The 26,541-nt window shown below is 41.5% G+C and overlaps 1 protein-coding gene across 9 annotated transcripts in view; it reads left to right on the top strand.

The window, feature by feature from the left end:
* robo1 (roundabout, axon guidance receptor, homolog 1 (Drosophila)) overlaps window positions 1-26,055 on the top strand; it is a 228,348-nt gene extending 202,293 nt beyond the window's left edge. For 5 of the 9 annotated variants that reach the window (XM_084951696.1, XM_084951693.1, XM_084951695.1 and 2 more), the window contains 18 exons: window positions 58-179; window positions 1,858-2,089; window positions 2,915-3,036; window positions 4,563-4,734; window positions 6,861-7,061; window positions 9,887-9,913; window positions 11,804-11,846; window positions 13,434-13,588; window positions 15,463-15,849; window positions 16,570-16,686; window positions 17,780-17,924; window positions 18,180-18,410; window positions 19,156-19,649; window positions 19,753-19,914; window positions 20,455-20,469; window positions 22,736-23,011; window positions 23,095-23,288; window positions 24,810-26,055. In XM_084951696.1, the coding sequence (XP_084807822.1) occupies window positions 58-179; window positions 1,858-2,089; window positions 2,915-3,036; window positions 4,563-4,734; window positions 6,861-7,061; window positions 9,887-9,913; window positions 11,804-11,846; window positions 13,434-13,588; window positions 15,463-15,849; window positions 16,570-16,686; window positions 17,780-17,924; window positions 18,180-18,410; window positions 19,156-19,649; window positions 19,753-19,914; window positions 20,455-20,469; window positions 22,736-23,011; window positions 23,095-23,288; window positions 24,810-24,824 (3,110 nt within the window). In that variant the 3' untranslated portion in view covers window positions 24,825-26,055. The remainder of the gene's footprint in view (window positions 1-57; window positions 180-1,857; window positions 2,090-2,914; window positions 3,037-4,562; window positions 4,735-6,860; window positions 7,062-9,886; window positions 9,914-11,803; window positions 11,847-13,433; window positions 13,589-15,462; window positions 15,850-16,569; window positions 16,687-17,779; window positions 17,925-18,179; window positions 18,411-19,155; window positions 19,650-19,752; window positions 19,915-20,454; window positions 20,470-22,735; window positions 23,012-23,094; window positions 23,289-24,809) is intronic. The other 4 variants (XM_084951694.1, XM_084951699.1, XM_084951692.1 and 1 more) reach the window with 2 other exon arrangements.
* The last annotated feature ends 486 nt before the right edge of the window (window positions 26,056-26,541 follow it).

Below are 26,541 nucleotides of genomic sequence, written 5' to 3'. Positions count from 1 at the left end.
ACATTTGGAGTTTTAAAATATGACCACTATTTTTCATTTTTGTTCGCCTCCACACAGATATCCCTCCCACCAGTCAGGGTGTGGACCATCGTCAGATTCAGAGGGAGCTAGGAGATGCGGTCATCCACCTGCACAACCCCACTATTCTCTCCTCCTCATCTGTCAGGGTTCAGTGGACAGTGAGTATAATTTTAGCAATGAATTTACTGTTGTAGTTTGTTTTTTCTCAGAATCAGATTGCAGAGTGGATCATTGGTATAGCTCATCACTAGAGCTTCAAGGTTAGTTTAGTTATAGGCCTATGGTCAATTTGTCAGACCACTCAGCCGAGCAGATGTACTAACATCCTAGCATCGTACAGAGAAAGGACACTGCAGAAAGCAGCCTGGAACACAATCCAAGTTTTCTTAGTGTCCATCTGGCATCAGTCTGAACTGGTCAGCTGGCCAGAAACCAAAGATTTGCAGTTCTGTCTATAGCGGACCACTCATCCACCCAAAGCTAGACTTCAGAGCACAACCTCTTGCAACAGGCCATGTAGTGCTGTATAGCAGTGTGTGCCATGCCAGACTGTGCCATCTAAGATTGAAAACACTTGACGGCTGTTAAAATAATACGAGTGAGAAGGAAGAAGCTGCCAACTCATGCTCTAAAGTAAAAATAGCTTACAGATGTTAAAACGGATAGGTGGGTGAGGAAGAAGTAGAAACGGCAGCTCATGGTGATTTTTCTTTGCTGGTACAAGCTAAATAACAAGTACCAGTGGCCTTCTATAATTAATCTGGCAAATGTATATTTTTGGAACAATGCAAATACGTTTTTGTGCTCCACCGACTTCCTTGCATAGTAGATATTAGACTATAGGATGTGGGGGTCACCAAGGGGTAAAAACAATCCCAGTTCTGTCTTTTGACACAAGGCCACCCCAGCATTCCCAGGTATTATGAAGTGCCATAGTGAGTGATAAATGGGGCTTAGGAAATGTAAAAAGGATACTGACATGTCAAGACTGATTTAAACCATTACTGCCCAGTTGCTCTGTCTCGCTGGAATGTTCCAGTAAAAGACATGACAGGAGGGAGCACCACAACTTCCTTGTTTTGTGGGGTTAAATCTATTCTCAATGTGCAGTTTCTTGGTTTTACATTTTCCTTTGTGTTGTGGTAAATGCTTGCACAGTTTTCAGCTTAATGAAGACCACCTGAGCCAGCAGCATATTTTATGGGGGAGGGATAAAGAAATCACTAAAATCTTTAAAAGCCAGTGCTGCCTGCCTTCCACAGGGACTCATAGGGATATTAGCATACTGGTTAGCAGTTATTCTTTTCTTTAACCATGTTGGAAGTAACATTAATTATCACTATGATTAAAAAAATGTCTTTATTCAGCTACACACCATTTTTTTGTTTGTTTGTATTTTTGTTTTTTTACTACTACTACTACGTGTATAAAGGTGCACTTTTTATTCTCTTTCCTGACTTTAGCAGTCAGTAGAGAGCAGGACAGGATGAGACAGGCAGTTCTGGGAGTCTGGGCCCTATTTAAGCAGCTCCAGACTTGGAGGAACCTTTGGCCAATGACCTCATAGTGTGGTTTGCACAAATCACTGCTGCTCCAAATGGCGCATAGACAGACTTTCGAAAGGAGAAATGTAGAAGATGGGGATGGATAAACAGAGGGGTGATGAGTTAGCACCCCATTCCATCTGCGTCTGGCGTATCAGTTGCATGAATCCATGGCTGTCCAGTGATGCTACAGTTTATTACGCTGCCGTATCATTTTCCACTGTTACTTGTGACATGCATGATCCAGTTAAGCTGACACCACCTTTGCCTCTGTTCCTGTTGCGTTCACTAGGTGGAGCAGCAGTCACAGTACATCCAGGGCTACAAGGTGATGTACAGGCCTTCACCAGAGGGGCAACAGAGGAGTGAATGGGCCGTGTTTGAGGTGCGAACCCCTGGGGAGGGCAGCGCCGTCGTGCCGCACCTTCGGAAGGGCGTCACATACGAATTCAAAGTCCGCCCCTTCTTCAATGAATTCCAGGGAACAGACAGTGATGTCAAAATTGGCAAGACGCTGGAGGAAGGTGGGGAGGGTGTAAATGTGTACGGCTGTGTGCGAGAGTGCTTCAGTGCTTGCATGTGTGCATGCATGTTTTCATGTTTACACCGTTTTATATGCACGGCTTGCATGTGTGAGAGAATACAACAGCTGCTGGCAGCAGGCAGGATTATGTTATCGCTAACTGTGTTATATTCACGCATGCTTGGGTATGGCGAGCAATATACAACACTCCAGTGCAAGTGTTATACTCATTTTTCATAAGGGTGTGGTTGTGGCAGACTTGTGAGGTTTGGTTTAAACCCAACTGCAAATTTTAATTTGTAGTGCAGAGTGTTTACTGGAGTGCGTGCGTTTTTCTGTGTTGCATGTGTGGGAGTGTTTTGATCTTTTTCTGCTGGATTCTCCTTTGTTTCCAATTGTGTCGATAATTGTTTCTGGAGTTCTAAACATAACGTTTGTTTTCTCATAAGCAGCAAAATGTCTGTTTGTAACACTCACGCACACTGTGACTTTTTCTTTTTTCTTTTTTGTGCGCTTAATTACCATCACAGGTTAGCGCTCACACAGCAGCATATGCCCCAGCACTATAACGGTCTATTCTGAATAACAGTTGTTTGCTTTTACCCCCCAAAAAACACTTACATTTAGCAAAGTGATGTTTCAGATTAAAAAAATGCTTATAAATTTGATAATTAGTCATTTGTTCACACATGAGCTTTAATCACGCACAGAAGAAATTCTGACAGCTAAATTGCACAGAGAAAGCAGGGAGAGACTGTAGGCACTTAGGGTTTTTTTTTTTCCCTATCATATATGAACATTTTTTTTCTTTTGTCTACCTCCCCAGCCCCCAGTGCCCCTCCTCGTAAGGTTACAGTGACAGAGAGTGGGGACAATGGGACTGCCATCATCGTCTCCTGGCAACCCCCTCCAGAAGAGGAGCAGAATGGGGTGGTCCAGGAGTACAAGGTAACAAGGAAGAAAAAAAAACCCAAACAGCCAGCAGTTACCTCAGGTCTGAGCAAGTGGGACTGTTCAGAAAGAGACACAAAGGAGACAAAACAGAGGTGAAGATGCTCAGATAAAAGAATAACAGAGAAAGAGACAATACATAGACATGGAAAGGTAATGAATTCCTAGATGAGCCATACCTTTGTACACCTCTCAGTGTCTGCTGACAAAAGCTCAGAGGCAGGGAAGTTGGAAAGCTAGTGGAAACAGTTGTGAAATTGTGCCATCTGGTGGAGGTGGTAAATTCACACATCTTGTGGCATTTCAAAAGTAAAAATCTATCAGTGTTGTATATTTTTCACCAAAATGTTATTATTATCTTTTATTATTTTCTGGGCTGTAGTGAGGCTTTAAGCTGTGATTACAGATGTGTGTGAAGTAGAGATGGAATGTTAGTTTTTTATGAGTTTAGGGGAAATTATGTATTTTATAATATTTGAAAATGAGAAGTTTCCTTTGAAGAACAAACTACTTGCCTTTATTTCCTGCTGTCAATAAAGATGTAGTAGAGACATCAGTGTAGTGTGTGTATAAGAATGAGAGTAAACTTTTGGCAAAAGACATAAAGCAAAAGACCTCGGGATCTTTCTTTCTGTAACAACTCTGTTAGTCCCATGCCCTACCTCTTTACCAGATAATATTCGCACTTTAACAATGGCCAATATAGGACAGCACTCTCCTGTCATACATTATGCTGTGGAAGTCCTTTATTTTAATTGGAAACCCTTTATGAGTCACAAGAGATATAGGTGAGTGGCAAAAAGGGAGATGAGGCAGAGCCTGTGAAAAAGTTAAGCCACTGTTAATTTTCCAGGTAAATGTTTTCTGCTGATAGACTTTAGAGTAATTTCATGGTTTTTAAGTACAGTTCGAGAGTGTTCCCTGCTCATTACTGAGCTCAGTCCCCAGCGGCACTGCTTCTCACCACAATTTTTAAGATGCACAGGAAATTTTAAGCCTTTGTAGTTTTCATCACAGAAGTGCAAAAACACACACGCTGGATGAAGTGAGCATATTAACACAGTTAACTGGTGGAAGGAGGTGAGGGGTAAAGAAAACAGACTGACAGAGGTACAGGATGTAGATGTCTCTGAGTCCTAATCCCAGGTTAAAGTATACTTCTGTGACCCTGTTGGAGTTTGTCTGTGAGACAGCCGCCCTTCTGGGAACTCGCAGCTCTAAGCTTCTGCTAAAATTGGGTTATGGAGATGATTACTGTTTTTAATTGGTTTGAGACTGCTCCGTGACATGTTATGACTACCTCAAGTAATAATAACCCTGTGTTGAGCATATTCTGTAAAACGTTGTAAGTTATAACATGTTTTCCTGCCTCAGAGATGAAACGCAATACCCACATTGTGCTAAAATGGCCCCAGCTTATTATAAGAGCACAAGACCAGTGGCAGCTACCAAACGAAATGTTCTCACGAAACGCTCATAACATTGCCTCAATCTCCACTTCATCTTTGTCTCTGTTATGGCAGATTTGGTGCTTGGGGAATGAGACTAGGTACCACATCAACCGTACAGTTGATGGCTCAACCTTCTCCGTGCTGATTCCCAGTCTGGCCCCGGGGATCCGCTACAGTGTGGAGGTAGCAGCCAGCACTGGTGCAGGTCCAGGGGTCAAGAGTGATGTCACTTTCTTTCAGCTCGGTGAGTAGAAACAACTGTTGCTTCTCTCCCCTCTATTCCTTTTTTAAAAACATTACTTCAGTGCCTCTGTCTTCTGCCAATCCTCACAACTGAGTGAAGTCCAAATATTTGACAAATAATTATGGCATTAATCCAGACATCTTAAATTAAGAGCTTTAGAGAGAAAGGACTTAATGCCAAGTAAACAGACAGTTATGTAATGCACTTCTTTATGGGAACAGCCATGTGCAAGCCTCTGCCTGTCTTCTCTTTTTTATCATCAACGATGTTTTAAAACTATAATTAGAGTGATTATTGTTAGAAAAACATCATCAAACCTGCCACACGGGAGTCTGATGAGTCTGAATGACAGGGGGTCTTATACAGCTTTTGCATAGTCTGAAATAGCTTTAGTTTAGCTGGCAGTACGATCAACACAGGCACATTAAATTCCTGTGTGGCAGAGCTGTTGAGCTGACTGCCGCACCCTGCTCCATTCTCCAGTCAAGGATGCAATGTTTTCTGCCTCTGCTTCGCTTCAGACAACAAAGGCAATAATGAATCCTGCACTCCGGGCTCAGACATGACATGTTATTAATGCTAAGACACACAGCGGAGCCTGCTTCAGAGGCCAGTTGTTGTAATTTACTTATTGTTTTTTGTTCTTTTAGTCTAGATGGGCAAATATTTGGAGATATTTTGTCAGTTTTTATTCCCCAAAGCTCTGAGCTGGCCTACTCGGGAGAGATGGAAAACACATGAATAGCAGGATGAGGCAGAGAGAGAAAGAGCTCCATCTGGTTTCAAATGTGTGATTGAGTGGGCTGGGATGGGCATGAAGAAGCATTGGCTGTGACTGATACAATTTATCTCACTTGAAGAGTTCCTGTGGTGATTGTTGCCATGTTCCAACACTGCACTGGAACAATGTGCCTCGGGGACCAGCGCTTCACCCAAATGCATTTGTCACACTCAGAGCTTGTATGCGTCATCCCGGCCTAGATACCTGTACAGTCCCTTGTGGGCTGCTTAGTCACATTGACATGCTGCGTTCCCTCGGCCAGACAGAGCCACAAATTGAGAAGACGGCAAAGTAAGAAGGGATGCAGCCAAATGGAGACGTAGCCTCAGTGCCTGAGACAAAGAAAGATACGGAAGGGGTAAAGGCAGTGAGCTGGTTTCTTTTGGGAAGTGTTTTTGCTTCTGGCCAAGAGTGCCAGTTTAGAAGAGTGGCTACAACATGAAAGACGCGAGAAAAAGAGACGAAGACAAAGTAACGAGAACATGAAGAAATTTCAGAGTGACAGGGGTTGGGGCAAGTCAAAGAAATCTTTCATGTGTCACGTATGAGGGAGAACAGACAGATGAGAAAAACAGGCCGAGAGCAGGTTGTTGTTGTGAGCAGCTGTACAGCCAGCATCTTTGCAGCAGCGCATTTCACAGTGAAACAGGCTTCAAGGCATTCACACCTCAGTTTTTCCACAGATGTGCCCCGGTTTGCTAATTACTGTGGTGTCTGTGTTTGAGCTTGATCTCTTTGGATTTATTTATATGATTATGATACCACTATTGCTCGGTGTGAATGATGTCTCTCTGTTTTCCTATCCGCTTCCATCAGGCTGTTATTCTGCACATGCTCTGTTTGAATGTCTCTGGTTGCTTTTATATGCTCACCTGCTATTGTTGACTGGGATTTGCAATGAAAGCCTTTTGAATTATAGAAACAACTCCTTTTCCACAACAACCCCAGCCTCATACATACCCGCTGAGATGAAGAATCTTTTTATGTACCAGGAGAAAGAATATCCCTATTTATGTATTTTGCAGGCTCCATTTATTTTAAATGTATTTCTTTATTTCAGTCTTTTTCCACTTGGTTTAGTTTCAGCTTTGAATAATGTTGTTTTCACATTCCCAACTCACATTATTTCACTTGTCCCATCCAAAATTTGCAAGTCAAAATATACTGCTTCTTCAATCTTTTCTACTTTGTGGGTGCCAGTTTTAGCACTGCCACATGGCTGAAATGCAGTGGCCTGGGGTCAAGTCCCACCACACACTTTCACTGCTTTTCTGTCTACTAATATGCTGTCTAATAATCGCAAAAAGCACAAAAAATAATTTCTACTTTGTTCTCACTGTTCTAGATGCTTCTGGCCGAATGACAGACACAGTGAACCAGGAGAACCCCCTGTCCCAGCAGATCTCAGATGTGGTCAAACAGCCGGCATTTATAGCAGGCATAGGAGCTGCTTGTTGGATTATCCTCATGGTCTTCAGCATCTGGTTGTACAGACACCGAAAGAAGCGGAATGGCCTGTCCAGCAGCTATGCAGGTATACGCAAAGGTCAGTACACGAGTGTAACAAATTCAACACTCACCGAACTATCAACTTGAATTTCAAATTCAAGGCGCCGGTTTACTTCAGTGAGGTTTTCTCACTGCATTTAGTTAGCGAGCGCGACGCAATTCGGTCTTCCCCATCGTCTTTACCCTAAATGACGCCAACCTACCTCATATTCTCTCTGTCAAACACAGAAAGATTTCTTTGTAGAGCAGCGCTGGAGGTGAGGTCTCCCGTAGAGTACTTTAAGATGCAGTGTGAGCTCCTGCTGAGAGTACTGCATAAACACCTCTTTTATTTTGTTTTCATACTTCTGTCACGCTGTCTTTGCAGGAGTGTGTTAGGAGTGTTTGCAGTCAAGTACATTTTGGCGTCCAAAATTCCTCCTTTTACCAACTCCCTTCTGACTGCGCTGGGAAAGGGATAATGTCTGGCTGTAATCTCGCTTTTTCAAGGACACATTCTCACGTGGTCAAAGTACTTTTGAGAGAGAGGCCTTCAGATACAGAGCAGCCAATTATTTCATTCTGGTTAATAAGGACCTCATACCTTTGTTTCAAAAACTCAAAGACTGTATTTCAAGGATGTTGGCATAGCCTCTGCCTAACTCATTCATTTTTTTTTACCCGACTTAAAGTAATGAGGTTCATGACATCCCCAGCCTCTGCCCGCAATATTTAGAGTATAAAGAGAGCCATTAGCCCCTCTTTCAGAGTCTCATTTATGTGTTGGCTGGCTTAATGTGTGGCCTTGGGCTGTGCAGCTGTTGCCTGTGAGTGCTACCTTCTACAGCCTCACTTCCAGGTTTAGGTTTACTGCTGATTGCCAAGGTTAGAGAAGATAGACCCTTCAACCTTGATGCACACACAAACAATGATTTTAGCTGTAAACCTGTGGCTATCCGTGCTCTCAATTTACTCCAGCCATGATAAAAGTGGGAGCAGTGTCTCTCAAAGTAAAAGAGACCTCAGCTAAGCTCATCCTGATCTCCTGCACATTTACAAATACCTGTGTGGTCTGTGAGAGCTATTGTGGGTTTTTTTTGTTATGTCTTAGATTACAGAGAAAACAAAGTGAAGACCAATATTTAATGAATGCAGTCATGATCCGAGGTCAGGTAAGAGATGAGAAGACAGTGTAGCGTAAGGTTACCTCGTGTCCCGCTGTGAATCATATATGTTGATGTTTGGTCAAATTTGGAAGAAAAAAAAAAAGAAAGAAAGGAAGATGGAAGCTCTTTATAAAACCAGGAGGCAGACATACCTCCCCTTTTTCTCCTCCTGGTGCTCCCAGACCACAAGAGGCCACAGTCTTTGTTTTGAAAAGAGTATAATTGCAACCACATGAATCAACAATCTTCGCTAAGCTGAATTTGCATTACTGTGTATCTGTGTGTGACAGTATATGCTAGCGTCGTCTCTAAAAGATTACATTTATTTTGTCTATGCAAAATTGGTCTAAACAGCTTTCTCTTGTTTCCCTCATGACCTCATGGCGCTCTGTCATTATTCGAAATACTACAAATGACATCACTGTGTAACATAAATGTTATTATGGGATGCTACAGAAGCCTTCATATCTTTTAGCTCAAGTCATTTTTAAGAAAAGAAAGCAGCAGTTACATACAGTCACAGGTTACATACTGGTTCATCGCTCTTGGGAACGAACATCTGTGAGAATGGCAACCTGATTCTTGATTTATGCATGTTAGTCACGTTTCTATTTCTCACGACTGTTTTGGGTACGTCTCTTCTTCAAAGGCTTCATCAAACAGATAATCTTTTCCAGCCACTCATATCTTTTGATTTGTTTGAGCATCAAGGGGAAAGATTCAAACGTGATAAGATGATTGTGATGTTTAAAGGACATCTGTTCACACGGGGTACTGTATGAGGTAATTGTTTGAGGAAATAAAAATGTGACAGCAGCAGTATCCTGCTTCTTAGATGTCTCTTCGCAAATGCAGTTTTAGTCTGAAGGCAAAGTGCAACATTTCTAAAAAAAAATGCACATATTTAAGGCAGTGTGCTGGATGACTACCAGCATGGGGCAAAGTTGCATCAACTGGAGTGTTTACTGGCGCATTCTTAACTTCTTCAAACAGGGAAACGACTAAACTATATTTTAAAGACCATAAAAATATAGAAGTTATTAAAGAATTTAATCCACTTTTATGGGGTTTCTGAACCATTTCATAAACCAATGCTTTAAAAAAAAATGCAATAATAAATATAAATAAAAATGAAAATGTGAAAATAATGTTGTACTAAGGCTTTCATGACCAGGCCATAATTACTTGTTGGGCTGCAATAATCTTAAAAAAAAACAAAATTTGATGCATTTTTTTGCCTGCCACATATTGTATTGAAAAAGTCACAAAGTTAAAGTTAAAAACTATAGCATGATATCAGTAATTTTCTGCAGTAAATATCAGATACTTAGGATCCTATTTTCTACAAGAGTTTTCAAAAACAGGAACCCTACTACAGTAGATGGATGTTTAATAAAGAATCCCTTCCATGCCTGTGCGAGCAATTAAGTTGTGAGGGTGATGATGTGAGTGTTGAGATAGCAACAGACATCTCAACAGTGCGAGACCTCTGAACAGCAGGCCTCTGACAGTCTGGGCCACGACTTGAACCAGCAGCTGGCTCAACATTCATTTTCCCTCTGGGATGTCTGAGAGGATCAAAGACTAGCAAGCAGCATGTAGCGTGTGAATACAGGCTATTGAAGTGTATTGCGAAACTTATACATTTTGTGGAGTTAATATTTAGAAAGATAGTTCTGATAATTCAGTAACTTTCTTTTTCTGTCTTTTCCAACAGTGCCATCCTTCACTTTTACACCAACAGGTAAGGACCTTCTCCTGCAGTACATACAGTATCTATATTTTTATAAACTCAATGTACTACAGCACAGGCCTTTTCCCATTTTCACAAACTTCTTGGAACATAAAAATACCAAACAGTGTGCTCAAAACCTTAAGCACATCTCAGTCCAGTTTCCCAACAGAAAAAGGCCAATTCAGGAAAAAAGGAGGACAAACAAAACAACACAAGCAAACAATCAGAATCTGACAATGACAGATACACATCCCCCATAAAATCCAAAAAAAGATTCCTAAACCTATTCAAAGATCTCTTGTTTGTCCTTCAATATATGTTATTCTTTCAGTCTGAAGGTTGTCCTCTTTGTTTCCTTTTAAATACAAACCAAACCAGAATATCTTATAACAACATAAACATTTTCACTGCCTTTAATGGCTTTAACAGCCACAGTCCTAATAGAATCATTAGAGAAATTACCAGCTGTAGAGAAGTTGGTGAGGAACACTTGATTAAAAAACAAAAAAAGGCCCAATTAATTGGCACAGCAATGGTCTACCTCCACATAAATGTTCCAGCAAATATTTGAGCTGTTTCAGAACTTAAAGCTCAAAAAAGAGAGGCCACAGTACCAAGAATCTGTTTTATAGTAGTGGTAACTTGATCAAAGGGCTGCTGGCAACCTCAGAGGGGATTTAGGAGAATGACACACCACTAGAGTCTCCAACACACCAATTAAATAGGCAAGTGGCAGCAGAGCTAAGGAGGTTATCTGTGAGCTGAAGTGACACAGCATAAAACAGATAAAAGAAAAGCTCCTTGTATATCTGTATCTTTCTGTCCCTGCAAGTCTGTCTTTACAGTTCTCCACCTTCTTCTTTCACTCGTGGACTTTCATCCCTCGGAAATTCCTTGTTCCCTTGAGGTGCGCAAAAGGGTGTTGGCGGTGTTTAGCGAAATGGCAAATGTGAAACAGTGTGAATAGATAAGAGGAAGTAACAGTGAAGGAGACAATCCAGTGCACTCTGTGTTTGTTGTTCTGCTGGTTGATCCTGTCTGTGCAGGGATTGTATCTACACAGTAGCAGTGCGCTTTGTGTCTGCCTTGAGGCTTGCAATCAGGTAGAATAATTTTGCAGTGGCAGGCTTGTTTCATGGAAATCTTTCAGCTGAAACATAGTCCTTGCTTGCACGTTAAGGTTCGATTCTTTAGAGAGAAATTCCCTGCCCTGGTACTCTATGTGAAACCAGGACTTTACTGAGCATTATACTGATTTTCATCTTTAACCAGACTGTGATAATTTAGTTTTGGATAAGATCTCCTCTGGCTACATGCAGAGACCACACCACACACTTCCTGTTTCGAAAGAGAGACATGGAATCAACACAGCAAAGGCCCAACCTACCCCTCTTCCACCTTCTCTCCTCTCAGGGAAGAGATTGTAATTAAAGTTGGAAGTTTATCTCTCCTTCACACACACCGGCAGCTTAGAGCTCCTTGAAAGAGTCCAACTTGCAGCACACAGAGCTTCAAACACGCTGAACCCGAGCCAGACAACCAAAGAGCTCTGCATCTTTGTTCTTCATAAGCCTCTTACACATCCTCCTGCTCCTGTTGCTTCGTGTGTGCGTGTGTGTCTATGACTCAGCTGAAATGATGACACATGCATTCAATCACACACTCACTTGCTCTGATACAAAACACAAAAACAAAAACACAGCACTAGCTTAAAAGCAGTTTTCTCCCAATCATTTTTCACAAAATTGGCAATTCAAAATAAATAAATAATTCAATAAGAAAATAAGTAACTCAAATAAAGAATTTTATGTTGAACTTACATGACTGTGGTGAAAAGAAGGACATCACGACAATCATAACGTTGGTGGAATCACAACAAACTCATTTTCTCTCTTTCAGTGGCATATCAAAGAGGTGGAGAAGGTGTCAGCAGTGCTGGAAGGTAAGAGTTCATTTAGTGTCTTTGAAAAAAATTATATTTTGAACAGGCGGATTAAGTGAATGAATGCTAAGAATGTAATTTCAAATACAAAGAATCCTTAAACCTCCGGAGTATATTAGTAGGGTGTGCCTTGTGTACTTTTCTTTGACAAACACTAGGGGGAGTGCTGTGCCTTTCAAAGGTAGCACAGAGCAGAGGAGAGGGGTAAGGACTTGCATTAAGTATGTAATAATTCTACAGGAACAAAGCCCCATATAGTCTGCCAAGTGCCCATCCTTGTCCCAAATGGTGGAGAACCACATGCAACCACCAGGCTGTGCCGTAGCATCACCATAAAACATTAATGGAGCTACATGCATGTACACAGCAGCAACAGCACGCCGCCTAATGTAGTGGAATTGTGCATTATGCATAAACAGCAAGAATGTCTGGACTTGGACCTGTATATCCATTGGATGGAATTTGGCATGTGTTCATATAACTGGTAAATAGCAGGGAAAAAACAGGAAAATATGCATTCATTCATTATGCGCTCTTTACTCTAGTCCAAAACATAGTTAATACTGTAATGTATGCGTGTGTTGTTCTTCTGTTAATGAACAGTTAGCTTGAAGCCATCATTATATTATTCAGTTGTATGACTGAATTGTCAGCTCTGCACAAAGACAATGGTTGTTCAGTATCAACATATAACTGCCAGGGTGATTGAGGAGTCATTGTGAGATTGTATTTGGCTGTACAAGACAAATGTGTTCATTACCCAAAATGAATCCAAGAAATGAGTCATTTAAGAGGGAATAAGAAAATGTAATTCATGGCTAATTCACTGTTTCGATATGCAAACCCAGAGTCACTCTATAGAGATTTGGATACTCAAACAATATATGTTCCTGCATTCTTTTTGTATACTAAATTGATTCATTCAATGAGCAAAAACAGACTGTCTTTACTTGGCTTAAGGTCCAATAGTACAGTAGAATCCTGTTAAATGAGCCATCTTGATTTGAATTTGAATTAAAGCTGAAAAACAGGAGACAAGACAGAGATGGATGGCAAAACAATGATAAGGATGCATTTTTCTTCCATTGCTCAAGTCTGTTCTCCTTGTGTACAGCTAAAAAAAACCCACTTTCCAATGATAGAGATATTGTGTGACACTGTGGAATCTACTCTGTGAGTATTTGTGGTTCACTGCCTGTTCAGGACGTGGATTTCGCAGCATTGGGAGAGAATTTTATCTAGCTGTCTAATCCAGGCGGATCGCTAATGCTCACGAGGGCTCAGGGAAAGTGTCATCGGCTATGGCCAAGCCAAGCACACACAATCTATTTAGCCGGGCTTTTTTCTAATGTGCTCCCTGGGCCTGTGTGCGGCCGAAAGGCAAAAAGTGCTAAAGCTGGATTTCTACTTTTCCCTTTCTCAGCTGGATAAATAAACTCACATAATCTTCTCTTTCAAATATTATGTTATTGTGGTGTTGCAGTTCATTCACATAAATGTCACTGCGGCATTGGCTTGGTTTCTTACTATTGTCAACCATTTGGTGCCCTTTTTGTTTTTTTTCCTCCTCCTTTTTTTTGTCCACAGGCCTGGTTTACTAAACATTGGGGACTCTGCCACTCAACCCTGGCTGGCCGACACATGGCCCAACTCATGTTCCAACCACAATGACTGCAGCATCAACTGCTGCACTGCTGGCAATGGCAACAGCGACAGCAACTTGGCAACATACAGCCGACCAGGTATGCATGTTTTGTCAGTGCCGTATGTAGTCAACAACCAAAATAAACCCTCCTCTCGAAGGCAACAATGCAATCATTTGACAAAATAACTGTAGAGATAAGAAATGTAGGGAGCTGGGGGAATCTGCAGTGCAAAAGGAAGTAAAATCTGATATCTAGGTTAGCTCCCTGGAGAGTTATTCTGTGTATCGCTCCCTTCTGTAGGTCTCCACAAGAAAAACCTAGAGAAATATTAGGATTAAGAGAGGCTGTGCGCTTGTGTGTTTGATTTATCTGAGGTTAAAGTAGAGCTGTTTTAGGCAGGAAATAAAAGGAGCACACTGAGCAGGGCTCATAGCTCTACTCTGTTGCTAATCAAATTGCTCTGCTGATTTCCATACAGTTGTTATACCCGGTAATGTAATTTCCCCTAAGTGCTCAGTTATTTAAGAAATGTGCAACGGGCGAAGGGGTCAAGGCTGGACTGCAGACGATGGCCAGAAGCAGAGAAAAAGAGAATGATAGAGGGAGAAGGGTGTACCTGGAAATGCAGATGGAAAGAGAGGAAAAAGTAGTGATGAAGAATAAGTGTATGTTAAATGGTACAGTGAGATGTATTGGCAGAAATACAAAGCAAAGATAAGATAAGTAGGGTGAGGGGGAAAAAAGAGAACACCACCAGGTGGCCTCTAGTTTATTTAGCACTAGTACAGTTATCAACAAAGGGAAGCATATTTGGCCTCAGAATCTTATGCATTGCTGCCAAACCCCCCCACACACACACACACAGAGTATGATGTAGGACGTAATATTAATAATTAACAGCCATGACCAAAAAACCTCTATCCTCTGGAACTTGGATTGCAATGAAATGCTTTATGTTCTAAATTATGCACTTTGGGACTATGCCTTTAAGGGCAGCACATAATTCCTGTCCAGCTGTTCAATCCAATATCCATCCAGCCACTAAATAGTTTCTCCTGACTTCAAACCTTTCCAGTGAGGATTAATAATTCATTTTGTAGACTATAGTCAAGTTGAGTTTTTCTTTGTGCTAATCACCCCTCTGAGGTTGAAGTGTTTAACTCTACCTTAACATGGTCTGAGATGTTTAACAGGGAATAACAGGCTAGAGGCAGCCCTCACTCGCATGACACCCTGCTGTATGACACTAAGGAGCTTGCCAGACGCATGCTTTGTGTGTGTGCCAAACCTAAATTCTGAACATTAAGAGGATCACTGACTAGGTGACAGAGCAAAGAAATACAAGTTAAGGTCCCTTTATCTCAGCCATAGGGGCGTTTTCACACATCAACCTTTGAAGTGTTTGAGCTTTTCCATGCAGCTGAAACATGAGTTACGTGGCACGAGCTGCGCGCACCTATGGCCGTCCTTGGTATTTACCGCAAGGCTGGCTCTCAGATCTGCTGGAGGATTTGAATATTTTATGAGCCAGGGAAAATTGGATCTGTCAGTGAAGCTGTGCTTTTACTGCACGCCTCATTCCAGGTCTTTGATACAGACATGTCTCCGTCCCTCTCAATGAGGAAAGACGCTCCCAACCATCAGAAGAAAAAGAACACAGATGACACCTACACTGAGTCATGGGTGAAACTGAGAAGGGGGTAACATAACCTGTGTCAGTCACCTAGAGCAGATCACCATTTTTGCAAACAAAACTGAGACTTAAACCATAAGTAGAAATGTCTCTCTGGAAGGTGGGGATCATTCAAAAAGCTTGAGATGAAAAATGTGTTGCTTTTCTTAATTTTTTCAGCTCGACAGTAGATGAAATGATGCCTTATTGTTTGAAATCTTTTGCCAAACTGGCATACTGCTGCTAAGCTGATCGGCAGTAGAAAAGACTGACTAAATGCCCTCCTCATGTTCTTCAGCCGACTGTATCGCCAATTATAACAACCAGATGGAAAACAAGCAGACCAACCTTATGGTGCCTGAGTCAGGAGTCTATGGAGATGTAGACCTGTCCAACAAGATCAATGAGATGAAGACCTTCAACAGCCCAAACCTTAAAGATGGCCGCTTTGTAGGTCCAGCGGGCCAGCCGACACCTTATGCCACCACTCAGCTCATCCAGTCCTCCATTATGGGAAACAACATGAACTCAGACAGAGTGACTGGAGGGAGTGGAGGTGGACTCGTGGGTGGAGGAGAGGTGAATGAGAAACACTGCTGGAAGCCCCCCTCAGTCCAGCAGCAGAAACAGGAAATAAGCTCCCAGCTGCAGTACAACATCATGGAGCAAAACAAGCTGAACAAGGGTGAGTGTGTGGAATAGCCAGCAGCCATCTTTAGAGAGGCCAACTCCAAGCCATGATCTTCTTCCACTCGATTTTTCCCTCACTTCTCTCTTCTCCTGGCTGTTTCGCCCCACTCTGGATACGTGTAGAAGAGTTTCATGCTCATGTATCCCTTGGCTCTGTCTCAGTCCTTTTCATTCAACAAAAGCACCATCGCTGTCTTTCTGCCTGTCTGTATGGCATTCATGCAACCTCTCCACGCAATCAAGTAGAATCTTTACTGCTAAATGAGGGCCAGGCTTGAATTGCTATCATCTTTTGGTATCTGGGGTGTCTCGTTTTATAACGAAAGCAGGTGTGAGAGTTTATCCTTGGTGTCAGATTTCTAAAGGAAAGATAAAGATAACTCAAAGATCTTTAAAGATGCTTTGAATGAAGCTATCATCACCTGGTCGTACCTGCAGAAAGGAACCACAGCTGGTGTGATAGTTTTAAGATTTCAGTGCAGCTGTTGCATGTGTTCACATACTCACATGAGAATGAATATGAAAGCATGACCTGCATGCCTCATGTGTAGCTAAATACATAGTTCTCGGTGTAATCTCATTTCACTCCATATATTGTTTAACATTTCTAATGTAAAGTGGTGATCTTTGTTTAGTACAAAGTAGTCATCTCTGTGGTGTCCCTGTTTGCCTGCCTCCCTGCAATAACTATATCCTTCACTATCCTCACCACCAGATCGCTACAGAGGAGGTGACAGCCCTATGCCAGCCACCATTCCCTACAGCCAGACTCATGACAGCCACACTGGGGGCTCCTACAACAGCTCTGACCGGGGCAGCAGTAGTACCTCCGGTAAGATGGTTAGAGGATCAAGGACAGGAGTTTTTTCAGGTCGGGCAGTCGGCAGTTATACAAATCAACACAGACTCTCATTCGATGTTCGCAGGAAGAAAAAAAAAAAAGGCAAAATATTATTTTTCCAGCTAAATTATTACTATGAATTCTATAATCACATATACCCTCAAGCTCCGTTTTAAAATCCCAGTTTTCTCAAAGGCTTTAAATCACTTTGAGCCACTAATAAAATATGCTTTCAATTGTAATTTGATTAATTTGCATGTTAGCCCATCTTGAAGCAAAGCCTTCAGTGTGGAAACATGGTGAATAAAACACAAGTGCCAACAATACTTTGAAACAAAGGCATGAGAGCATGTTTCCATTGTTTTTTGTTTCCTTTATGCAACATCATCCAAGGATGTTTAAAGCAAATTAGATAAAAGGAAATGCATCTTCAAATTATTTTGTGTTTTGTTATTCTGCTTTGTACTTTTTATTTCTCTGTTTGTCCTTGCTTATTTTGCATTACTTCCGTTAATTGGCTTTACTTTAATTCCAGTATGGAGCAGCCTAATTTCATCATGGCCTCAATGTCTGTCTTTGGACAAGGACAAATGATAACACATTGCAGACGGCATGCAACACTGCCACCTTAATGCCATGTATCCATTCTGATATTGCGTTTGAAGTTCAAGCCATTAAGGAGCAGCCTTTAGTGCTGCCTGCACATCACAGCTCATTGGTTCACAATTTTAATAGTTTTCTATTAATTGGACCCTTTTCTGCTGTTTTCCTTCTACCTTTTCTCTTCATACTGGGTTATACCCCTTCAGGGAAATAGCTGTTTTATAGTATTTCCCCTCATTTAATTTCTGAGCAGTATGGGCATACTTACATAAATTGGAGAGTTGCATTAGCCTTTTCACTCTCACATGTAAAATTATCGTTTTCTTGTCAGTCAGCCTTATTAATGTCAATTGTCTCTGCTGTCAGTATCTTTGTTACCTTGTGATTTCTCCAGCATTAATAATTGATGTGATTTTTAGAGACAGAGAGTATGTGTATCTGTAGCGGTCCTGTGAATGATCGTTTTCCCTTTTGTGAACAGGGAGTCAGGGTCAAAAGAAGGGAGTGCGCACCCCCAAAGTACCCAAACAAAGCACAATGAATTGGGCTGACCTTCTGCCCCCTCCTCCTGCAAACCCACCCCCAACTCGGAACACAGAGGAATACTCTCTACCGATGGAAGAAAGGTGGGACATGTCTAAATGGTCATCTGATCTGACAGTATATTTAAATACTAGTTCATTGCTGCTGCCTTTTCTCCACATTCATTCCAAACAATTGCCCCGAGCATTTTCTGTCCATTAGTGCTAGGTTCATGTCAGACTTTGATAGAAGGCTGACATGAATATTTAGAGGATGTTTTCTGGCTTCAATAAAAAAAAACATTCATGTTTTTGCTGAGCGATATGAAGGTAATGAGGCTTGTTTCTCTCCGCTGGCAGCTGTGATCCAGACATGCAGTGCCCCATGCCCCCTTCTCACATGTACCTGCAGCCTGATGAGCTGGAGGAGGAAGAAGAGATGGAGAGGGGGCCCACTCCTCCCATCCGTGGGGCAGCTTCTTCCCCTGCTGCCGTGTCTTACAGTCACCAGTCCACAGCCACTCTCACCCCCTCACCCCAGGAGGAGATGCAGCCGATGCTCCAGGATGCCCCAGACAGCCATGAACGCAGGTACAGCAGCATGATGTCAAGCTGTCTGCAAGAATAAAGTAGCAGAATAAGAGCACTCAGCTGCTGAAAAGAAAAAAAATCCTCAAGAAATGTATCTATTCTCTAAAGCCTCATAAAGAAACATGATTTACTTTGCATTTGAAATTCATGGCTGTTTTCCTGATTGAGCCCATTAAACTCCATGTATATTGTGTGCACCGTTGGCCATTTTTCAAAAGCATATCTTAGGTTTTAGACTGATTTCTTACCTTCTGGGGAGTCATTTGTTGCAGTTCATTTCCGTATAGTACGGGGATTTAAGCAGTAGAACATTAGGGTTTTTTTTTTTTAAAAATGTGTTTCAAATAGCACATCAGCGTAAATTTAGTCAAATGTATTTTTGTCATTGATTATAATTGTGCAGAAATCCAGCTGTGAGATAGAACTGTTTTGGAAAACTCATCCCTGTTATTGTGCCTGAAGGGGGGAAAAAGCCATAATGAATTTGAAGTTCATCTTCCACAGAGAAGCCATTTTAAAATAAATTAGCAAATTCACATCATTGGGGTGATCAAAACTTAACTTCTAATGTGACATCAGAAGATCATCAGCATCATCAACAGTAAAGCACCTCATTTGTAGTCAATTGGCTAAAACATGGGACGATTAGGTTGTTTTTTCCATAACTGGGTAACTATGATTTAATGATGCAAAAAACTCTACAGTTTATAAGATACTGATATGAGTTTTTTCTCATTTTTTATAGGCGCCATGCTGTGAGCCCCCCACCCCCTCCCAGGCCCATGTCTCCTTCACACACATATGGGTATATCAACACCCCGTTAGCCTTGGACACGGATGGTATGGAGGAGGAGGACATACTGGAGGAAGAGGAGGACGGCGATGAGACAGATGCAGAGGTGGCTAAGATGCACTACCACCACACCCACCCCCACACAAACCCTCACCATCCCCAGATGCATCCGCGGAGGTTGCTGCTACGAGGGCTAGAACAGACGCCTGCATCCAGCATGGGGGACCTGGAGAGCTCAGTGACGGGCTCCATGATCAACGGATGGGGGTCAGCTTCCGAAGAGGATAATGTCTCTTCGGGGAGATCCAGTGCAGTCAGCTCATCAGATGGATCCTTCTTCACAGACGCCGACTTTGCTCAAGCGGTTGCTGCAGCTGCAGAGTATTCAGGCCTCAGGGTGGCAAAGTACCCTAATTCACAGGGCCAAGAAGTTGGGGGAGCTTCGGGTAAAGTAGACCACTTTTATAGGAAATGTTTCTGCAATAATTTTATTCTCTTGCTGTCCAAGAAAAAGAGGGGAAAAAACTATTGTTCTGTTTCTTTTGTCAGCACGAAAATACCAAATAAACCCATCAAGTCACCGTCCTGGCAGCCCGGTGTCTACAGACAGTAACATGAGTATGGCCGCTGTACACAGGAGGCCTCCTAAAAAGCAGAAACAACATCCAGTAGGTCATCCAGCGAACCAGCGACGTGAAGTTTTCAATGAAGGTACACATCTTTTAATTACATCTAGTTATATTTAAAACAGGCTCATTTGATATTGTAGATTACTAAGATAAAATAGTAAAAATCCTTTCTGCCAATTAAGTAAAAACATTTCAGGTTCAAGTAATAGTCATCCAGAATTACAAGTCTTGTTTTAACAAATATTTCTTTCAGGTCTTTTTTTGTTTAAAGCCTATGGTGTGTGTGTGTGTGTGTTATGCAGCATCTAAAAATGATCAATTATCAAGAAAATTAAATGTTTATCATCTCCATCCGGGCACACACAGTCTCTTTATCACTTATCATTATTTACACAGACAAGTGGCAGCAGTTTAGCTGTATCCCACAAGTACACAGATGGTCAGTTTGTATCAATGCTGCTCCTATATTTCCTGTAAAGATATGGAAGGGAGAAGTGCAGTTATCTGTGACAGAGTGTCTGTAAATGACTGAGTATGGGTGTGCTGTAAGCCAGAATTTTAATCATCTTCTCTCATGTGTTTATGCGCATGCATACGTGGCTTCACTCCTAATCTGCGGCAGGGCTGAACAGATCGGGTGAGTGGTGGGCTGGAGGCCAGGGCCATGGTGGGAAGAAATTGAGGGGGGTTGTCTCACGGGGGCTTTGCCCAGCTTGGAGATGCTGACACTAGGATGTCTCTCTACTCTAGCCACTAATGAAATGGATCAAGGTGCTGTGGCTCATACTGAAGCATCACCTAGCTCAGTAGGGGTGGAACATAAACTAAAAAGAGGCTAAATACTGGAACAGCTGCACAGAGAAGGAAAAGCTTTAACCTTGTTAAGGGACAGAGCAATTAACATTTTATAGCACCATCATTTAAAACTCAGAAGCCTACCAATGGACAACCTGTTTTTCCCCACTTCCTTTCTGATTTGATCTTGTGGAAAGATCTTTTTTTATTTATTTATCTGTATTTGAGAGTGTGCACATTGTCACTCTTGCGTGTACAGTATGTGCTGTCCCAGAGCTGGCTCTCCTCTTAGTGTCAGGTGTCCTTGAGTGTTGGAAGCACTTGACAGGGAGATTTAATATCCAGCTCACTGGGAGCCAGACCAGCTATATCACTGCAGAACCCCCCCCCCCCAAAACCATCATCCTTATATCCTGGCTTCCTCCCCATCCGCTGCCCCTCCCATTGGCGTGATCTCTCCATCCCACTCCACTCTCCTCTCCTTTCCTCTCCTGCTCTGCTCCGTCTTTGTTTGAGCAAGGAGGGGGCGTACTGACAGCTCTGCAGTTCTGTCTGCCTATCAGTCCTCCTGCTGATTACATTTGATCTGAATGGATTGTTTTTCATTTAGAGTTTATTGCCTCCCCTGCCCCCAACCACCCACCCTCCCACCCTCCATACCCTGTCTGTGTTTTGGAATACGGCTTCTGAGGTGATAGGTAAAAAAGATTTAATGAAATTTAAAAGAAAGGAAACACAAACCCTGTTTTCTAGGCACAAATTACATTTACAGAGGCAAACACATAACTGTCATTTGTTTATATATCCCTGAGGTGTCCTAATTTCTTTAGGTTAAGACTGCTAACCAGAAAAAAAAAAAATCAACACCTCTACCCCTGCACCTCAGCAGCCTCACTTCCCTACTACTTATCCTTTTTTGACCTAGTCATTTCTTTTGTTTGCACAGTTGATGTGAAGTTATATTCTCTCCATGATTCATATTATGTTTGACTCCGATGCCTTTGTCTGCCTCCTCACCGAACTTAACCCTTTCCTTTCCTTTCTCTTCCGCTATGCTTCAGCCTTGCCTGCCTAATTAACCACCAGACCCTCAGATTAATCCTCCTTGGCAAGCTCTGAGACAGTTTCAGACCTGAGCTCCGTTCTCGCCGATATTTCCTCGTAAATCTAAAAGGCGCTCAGCTCCTACCTTGTAGCAAGCTATAGCTCAAAGACTGTGGCATTGATCGGACTCTGACTGAGGCAGAACTCAGGAGGCAAGACAGATATTAAAAAACTGCAGACGCCTCTCTGCTATATGATATTGACCATCCCTTTTGTATTCAAGGGGAGTGGAGGATAATCAGGAAAGTGTATTGAAGCTTCACTATACTGCTAAGCAAAGACATCACCAGCCCCATTAGCTTGTTGTGTGTTTAAAAAAAAAGAATAAAAATCTTTGATTCTTCTAATCCAGTTTTGTCTTAAAGTCTGTGAGGTAGCCACTGAGATCTTAAGTGTAAGAGCTGACACTCACTATGTTTAATAACGTTCTAATCCAATGTGGATTATTGGTCTGGCTGCCAACAAAACCATCCTCCAGGTTGGTAGCTGATTAGAAGATGAAATGCCATTGATCGCAAGCAGACAAGGCTTTTTGCTCTGCGTTTTGTTTAGATAGCCGTGTGATGTGTGAGAGGCCAGGCGGCTCACTGGCCGGTCTCATATGAATAATGGCTCAAGGACAAGCAGCATTGATTCATCGACAGAAGAAGTCGAATAGGCCAGAGAGGCAGCTGCTGACCGTCACACTCCCCTCCTCTCTTGCTCAAATCTCATAACTCTCTGGCAGATTCAGCCTCTCTAATGTCATCTGTTCTGTTTACTGTCTGTTCGGAGGAGTTTCCGTTCAGCATGGCTATGTCTGCAGCTCTGGGTGTATGTACACACATCACAGCTGTGTTTGTGCATCACCTTGCAGGTGTGAGACAAGTGAGTGACAGATGATACACACTAAAGTTTCATAAGTACACAGATCTTGTTCTCCAGTCTGTTGCAATTTTCTAAACTCTTGTGGGTTTTTTTTTTTTGTTTTTAATGTGCTTTTGCTTCCTGTGTTTATTTTTCAGATCTCCCACCTCCACCCATCCCCCCTCCAGCAGTGCTCAAGTCCCCTACACACCCTTCCAAGGTAGCTCTGGAGGGCCGGGGAGTGATTTCCCCCAAAGCCGGTGAAGGTCGAGACAAGAGAGGAGGAACAGGGGGATATCGAGCCCGAGAGGACTCGGACCCCAGAACCAGCTCATCTGAACGCAAAGATGCTCAGGATAGACAAAAGACTGCTCACGGAGGGAAAGGGAATAAACATGAGAGTAGCACTACCAACAAAGCACGCCAGCATGCAGGTACTACAATAGTTACAGCATAAAGGAATTCTTCAGTCCGATGGGTAGCACCTTGATTCTTAACTATTGTTCCCTGTTTATAGGTTCAGAAGACATTATGCCGTATAGCCGACCACAGTTCCCTACAGTCAACAGCCCCCGAGACCCAAGCTCCTCTAGCTCCATGTCCTCCCGGGGCTCAGGGGGCCGGCGGAGAGGAGAAGGAGGGCGAAGGAACCCTGCAGATATGGGCCTCAACACCTCCGGAGCCTTCCAACCAGGAGATGAAGAGATAGAGGTAAAGGGTAGTCTTAGATTCTACTTCTCTGAAATATACATGATTGACATTACTCAAGTAGAATGCAGATGCCCAAGACAATGTCCCATGTTTGCATCTGTTAATCTTGGCAAGAGACTGAATACAGTTTTTGGACAATGACACAATCTTTGTAATTTTTGGCTCTCTACACCATCAGACTGTATAGAGCCAACTTTATTTCAACGGCTCTATATTTTAAATCAAGGTATTTTTACCAATTTTCAGAGGCTGAAAAGGAATTGGACAACTGACTGACAAATAGTGTAGTAGACAGGTTAAGTCTCAATAACTGGAAGTCTTAACATGAGGAAAAAAAGATCATCATGCAAAAGAGGGAAAGACACTACTGGCTAAAAAACAAAATAAACCTATCAGAGAGAAAGCAAAAATTATAGTAATGGCCCAAATCCATATTTCGACCATTGTTAAAAACAAGGAATGCACTAGGCAGCTCAGCAATACCAAAAGGCCTGAAAGACCAATGAAAACACCTGAAGTGAATGACCACAAAATTCTTTCCTTGGTTAGGAAAAACCCTACGCAATAGTTAGCTAGTCTTAAGGAGGTAGACATATCACATAAAAGAGCACAGTTCTTCTGGACAAAAACAAGAAAACAAAACAGAAAACCAAAAAAAGAAGATAAAAATAAAACCAAAATTATCTTGTACCAGAATGGCGTGAAAAGAAAAGTAATTAGTAGGATTGCAATAGTTCCTGATCAAAAACACAGCAAAAATGGGTACGTACAGCCGCCAATGAAACTGGTTCACTAGCGTTTATTTATGATGCGACTGCTGATAGAAGTAGATGGATTCATTCTGTACAGGGATATACTCTCAGCTCAGGTTCAGCCAACAGACAACACTTCACAGTCCAAATTGGTAATGAGCCAAACATACTCCAAAAACAAGTTTCTCAATGCAAAGAATATAATATGCTTTTGAGTTAGTGAAGACCAAACTGAAAGCGAAGAGACCCACAAACAAGCAGCAACTGAAGGTGCCTGTAGTGATGGCCTGGCTGAACAAAACGGCTTTTGGTGATGTCTATGACTTTAATAAGTCATTGACTGCAAAGACTGAAAATCCTTTGCAGCCAATAATTTCGTATTTAAAATACTTTTTTGTTTAAATTGTTTGTCCAAATGTCCTCTGACAATGGGGGACTATGTATATTTTTTTGTATGTCGTTGCATTTATACAGATGTGCAGTGAGTCACAGATTAGCCATGTTGGGGTTTACTAGAAGGGAAACATGTAATGTTACCAGAATCATATACATCATTCTGGTGAAAAAGTGAAAATTGAAACACTGAGTAATAGTATGGGGAAAAAAATGCAATGCAAAATAACTACAACCAACAAGTACACAGAGTTTGAAGTCCACTCATTTATGTATTTTGGTCTATTGTCCCTTACCAGCCTTCACAGATACAGATCTACAGTGAGTCAGTATTGGCTGACCTTTGTGCTAACCAAAATGTTTTTGTTTTTCCCAGATGGTAGAAAGCTGAAGGAGGAGGAAAAGGACAGACTGTTCTGATTTTTTGTCCAAGAATGGAGCACCATTGTTTCTCTTACAGTTTTAAATATCTTAGTATTTCACCATCATGTTGGCTGCCCTCATACTGTACATCAGTAGTGTTTCTTTACATCTGGAAAACAGACCAATGTTGTTTTTTTTCTAACTTATCATTTTATATGTCCATTGAAAAAAACGAAAGAGTGAAGAATAAAATGGTGCATTCAAAACAAAATACACAGTAGTATATTTATGTTTAATTCCAATGCAATATGGAGTGAAATCTTACTCCAGATATTGACATGACTCAGCTTGCCTTGAAAAGAACTTTGGAAAGCCCATACAGTGAGATGTTACTGTAATAAATTAGCTGCAAGCAGAGAGAGGTGGACTGTCTGTAAATATACATGTATACATGATGTCTTCTTGTTTTACCCATTGTGGTACCTCAAAATTGTCTTCCTTGTTTTATTTTTTGCAAATTCTAATTTTATTATGCCAGTAAATATAATTATTTTATCAATTCCATCCATGTTGTAAATTGCTATATTATTTAGCTTCCCCAAGAAAGTGCCACTTTGGGATTTTTCCTTTTTTTTATATTCTTCTTTTTTTTTTTTTGTAATGCACTGTTATGTTTTGTGTTGTCATCGATGTTTGTTATTTGTTTTACTTTGGTTTTAAAAGCACAATCACTAAACTTTATTTTAAACCATTCTATCTATTAACCTTTTTGTCTTACTGGAGGAAAACAGGTATGACAAAAGAGTCTAGTTAATCCTGATGATGATGTTGTAGGTAAAGATTGCAGTTTACAAAGGCTGTGCTTGAAAGGAGACTCCTTATGTTGTGATTGTCTTCCTCTCCAGTTCTGACGCAAGTGATGACAACGACAGTTAATGTGAGTCATAGCTGCAATGTAAATACCTTTTCACATTGACCATAAACTCAGCTATTGCACATTAATTGAAATGGTAATGCTGACTCCGAATGCACTTAAATGAATGTCAAATACAGGAAAAATGTCACTTTGGGAATCTGGAGAGGTTGTAATTGGACAAGAAGAGTCTCTTTTCTTGATACTAAAGGGCTGATTGAGCCCTGTTTTAAGGAGAAAGGGTGCTGTTGTTTATTCATAGGACATCTGCAAACATTTGTTTCGTAAAGCAAAAAAGTAAAAAGAACTTTAAAAAAAGATGAATAAAAAAAGTTCAAATTATAAATGTTCCTTTGGTCATTTGTCAGTATTTTCTGAAAGGATAAGCCTATATCCCTTTTTTTAAAGCTCAAATCCACAAAAAGGTTAAGACCAACAATTTGTTATTCTATGACTCAACATCCATTTTCCTTTGGTGTTTTTGGCACAACCCCACTCCTACTGAAGAATCTTTCCAGCCATCAGATTTCTACCGCTTATCCAGAATTTATTCCCAGGAACACTTTCCAACTCCTGCAGGGATCCTGAGGCTTTCCCAGGCCTCCTAGTTTGGTGTTTTTGGAAAAACCCCAAACAAAGCTAAAGTTTGTACAACTCATATCGAAACAGTTACAAGGCGGGGAGAAAAAAAAAAGACAATCTCATAATATGACACAGATGATCGCACCATAGACTCAATTATGTGCAATTATGCCCCCTCAGCATAAGAATGGGAAAAAAAAAAAAAAACAAAAAAAAAAAACCTATGTATTGCCCTCTGTTATCTTTAGTA

Source organism: Perissodus microlepis, chromosome 14 (assembly GCF_051167445.1).
Source record: "Perissodus microlepis isolate ML-2025 ecotype Zambia chromosome 14, ASM5116744v1, whole genome shotgun sequence".
Lineage (NCBI taxonomy): Eukaryota > Metazoa > Chordata > Actinopteri > Cichliformes > Cichlidae > Perissodus > Perissodus microlepis.
Note: the sequence above shows the minus strand (reverse complement) of the source record. Positions and strands in the feature narration are given on the sequence as shown.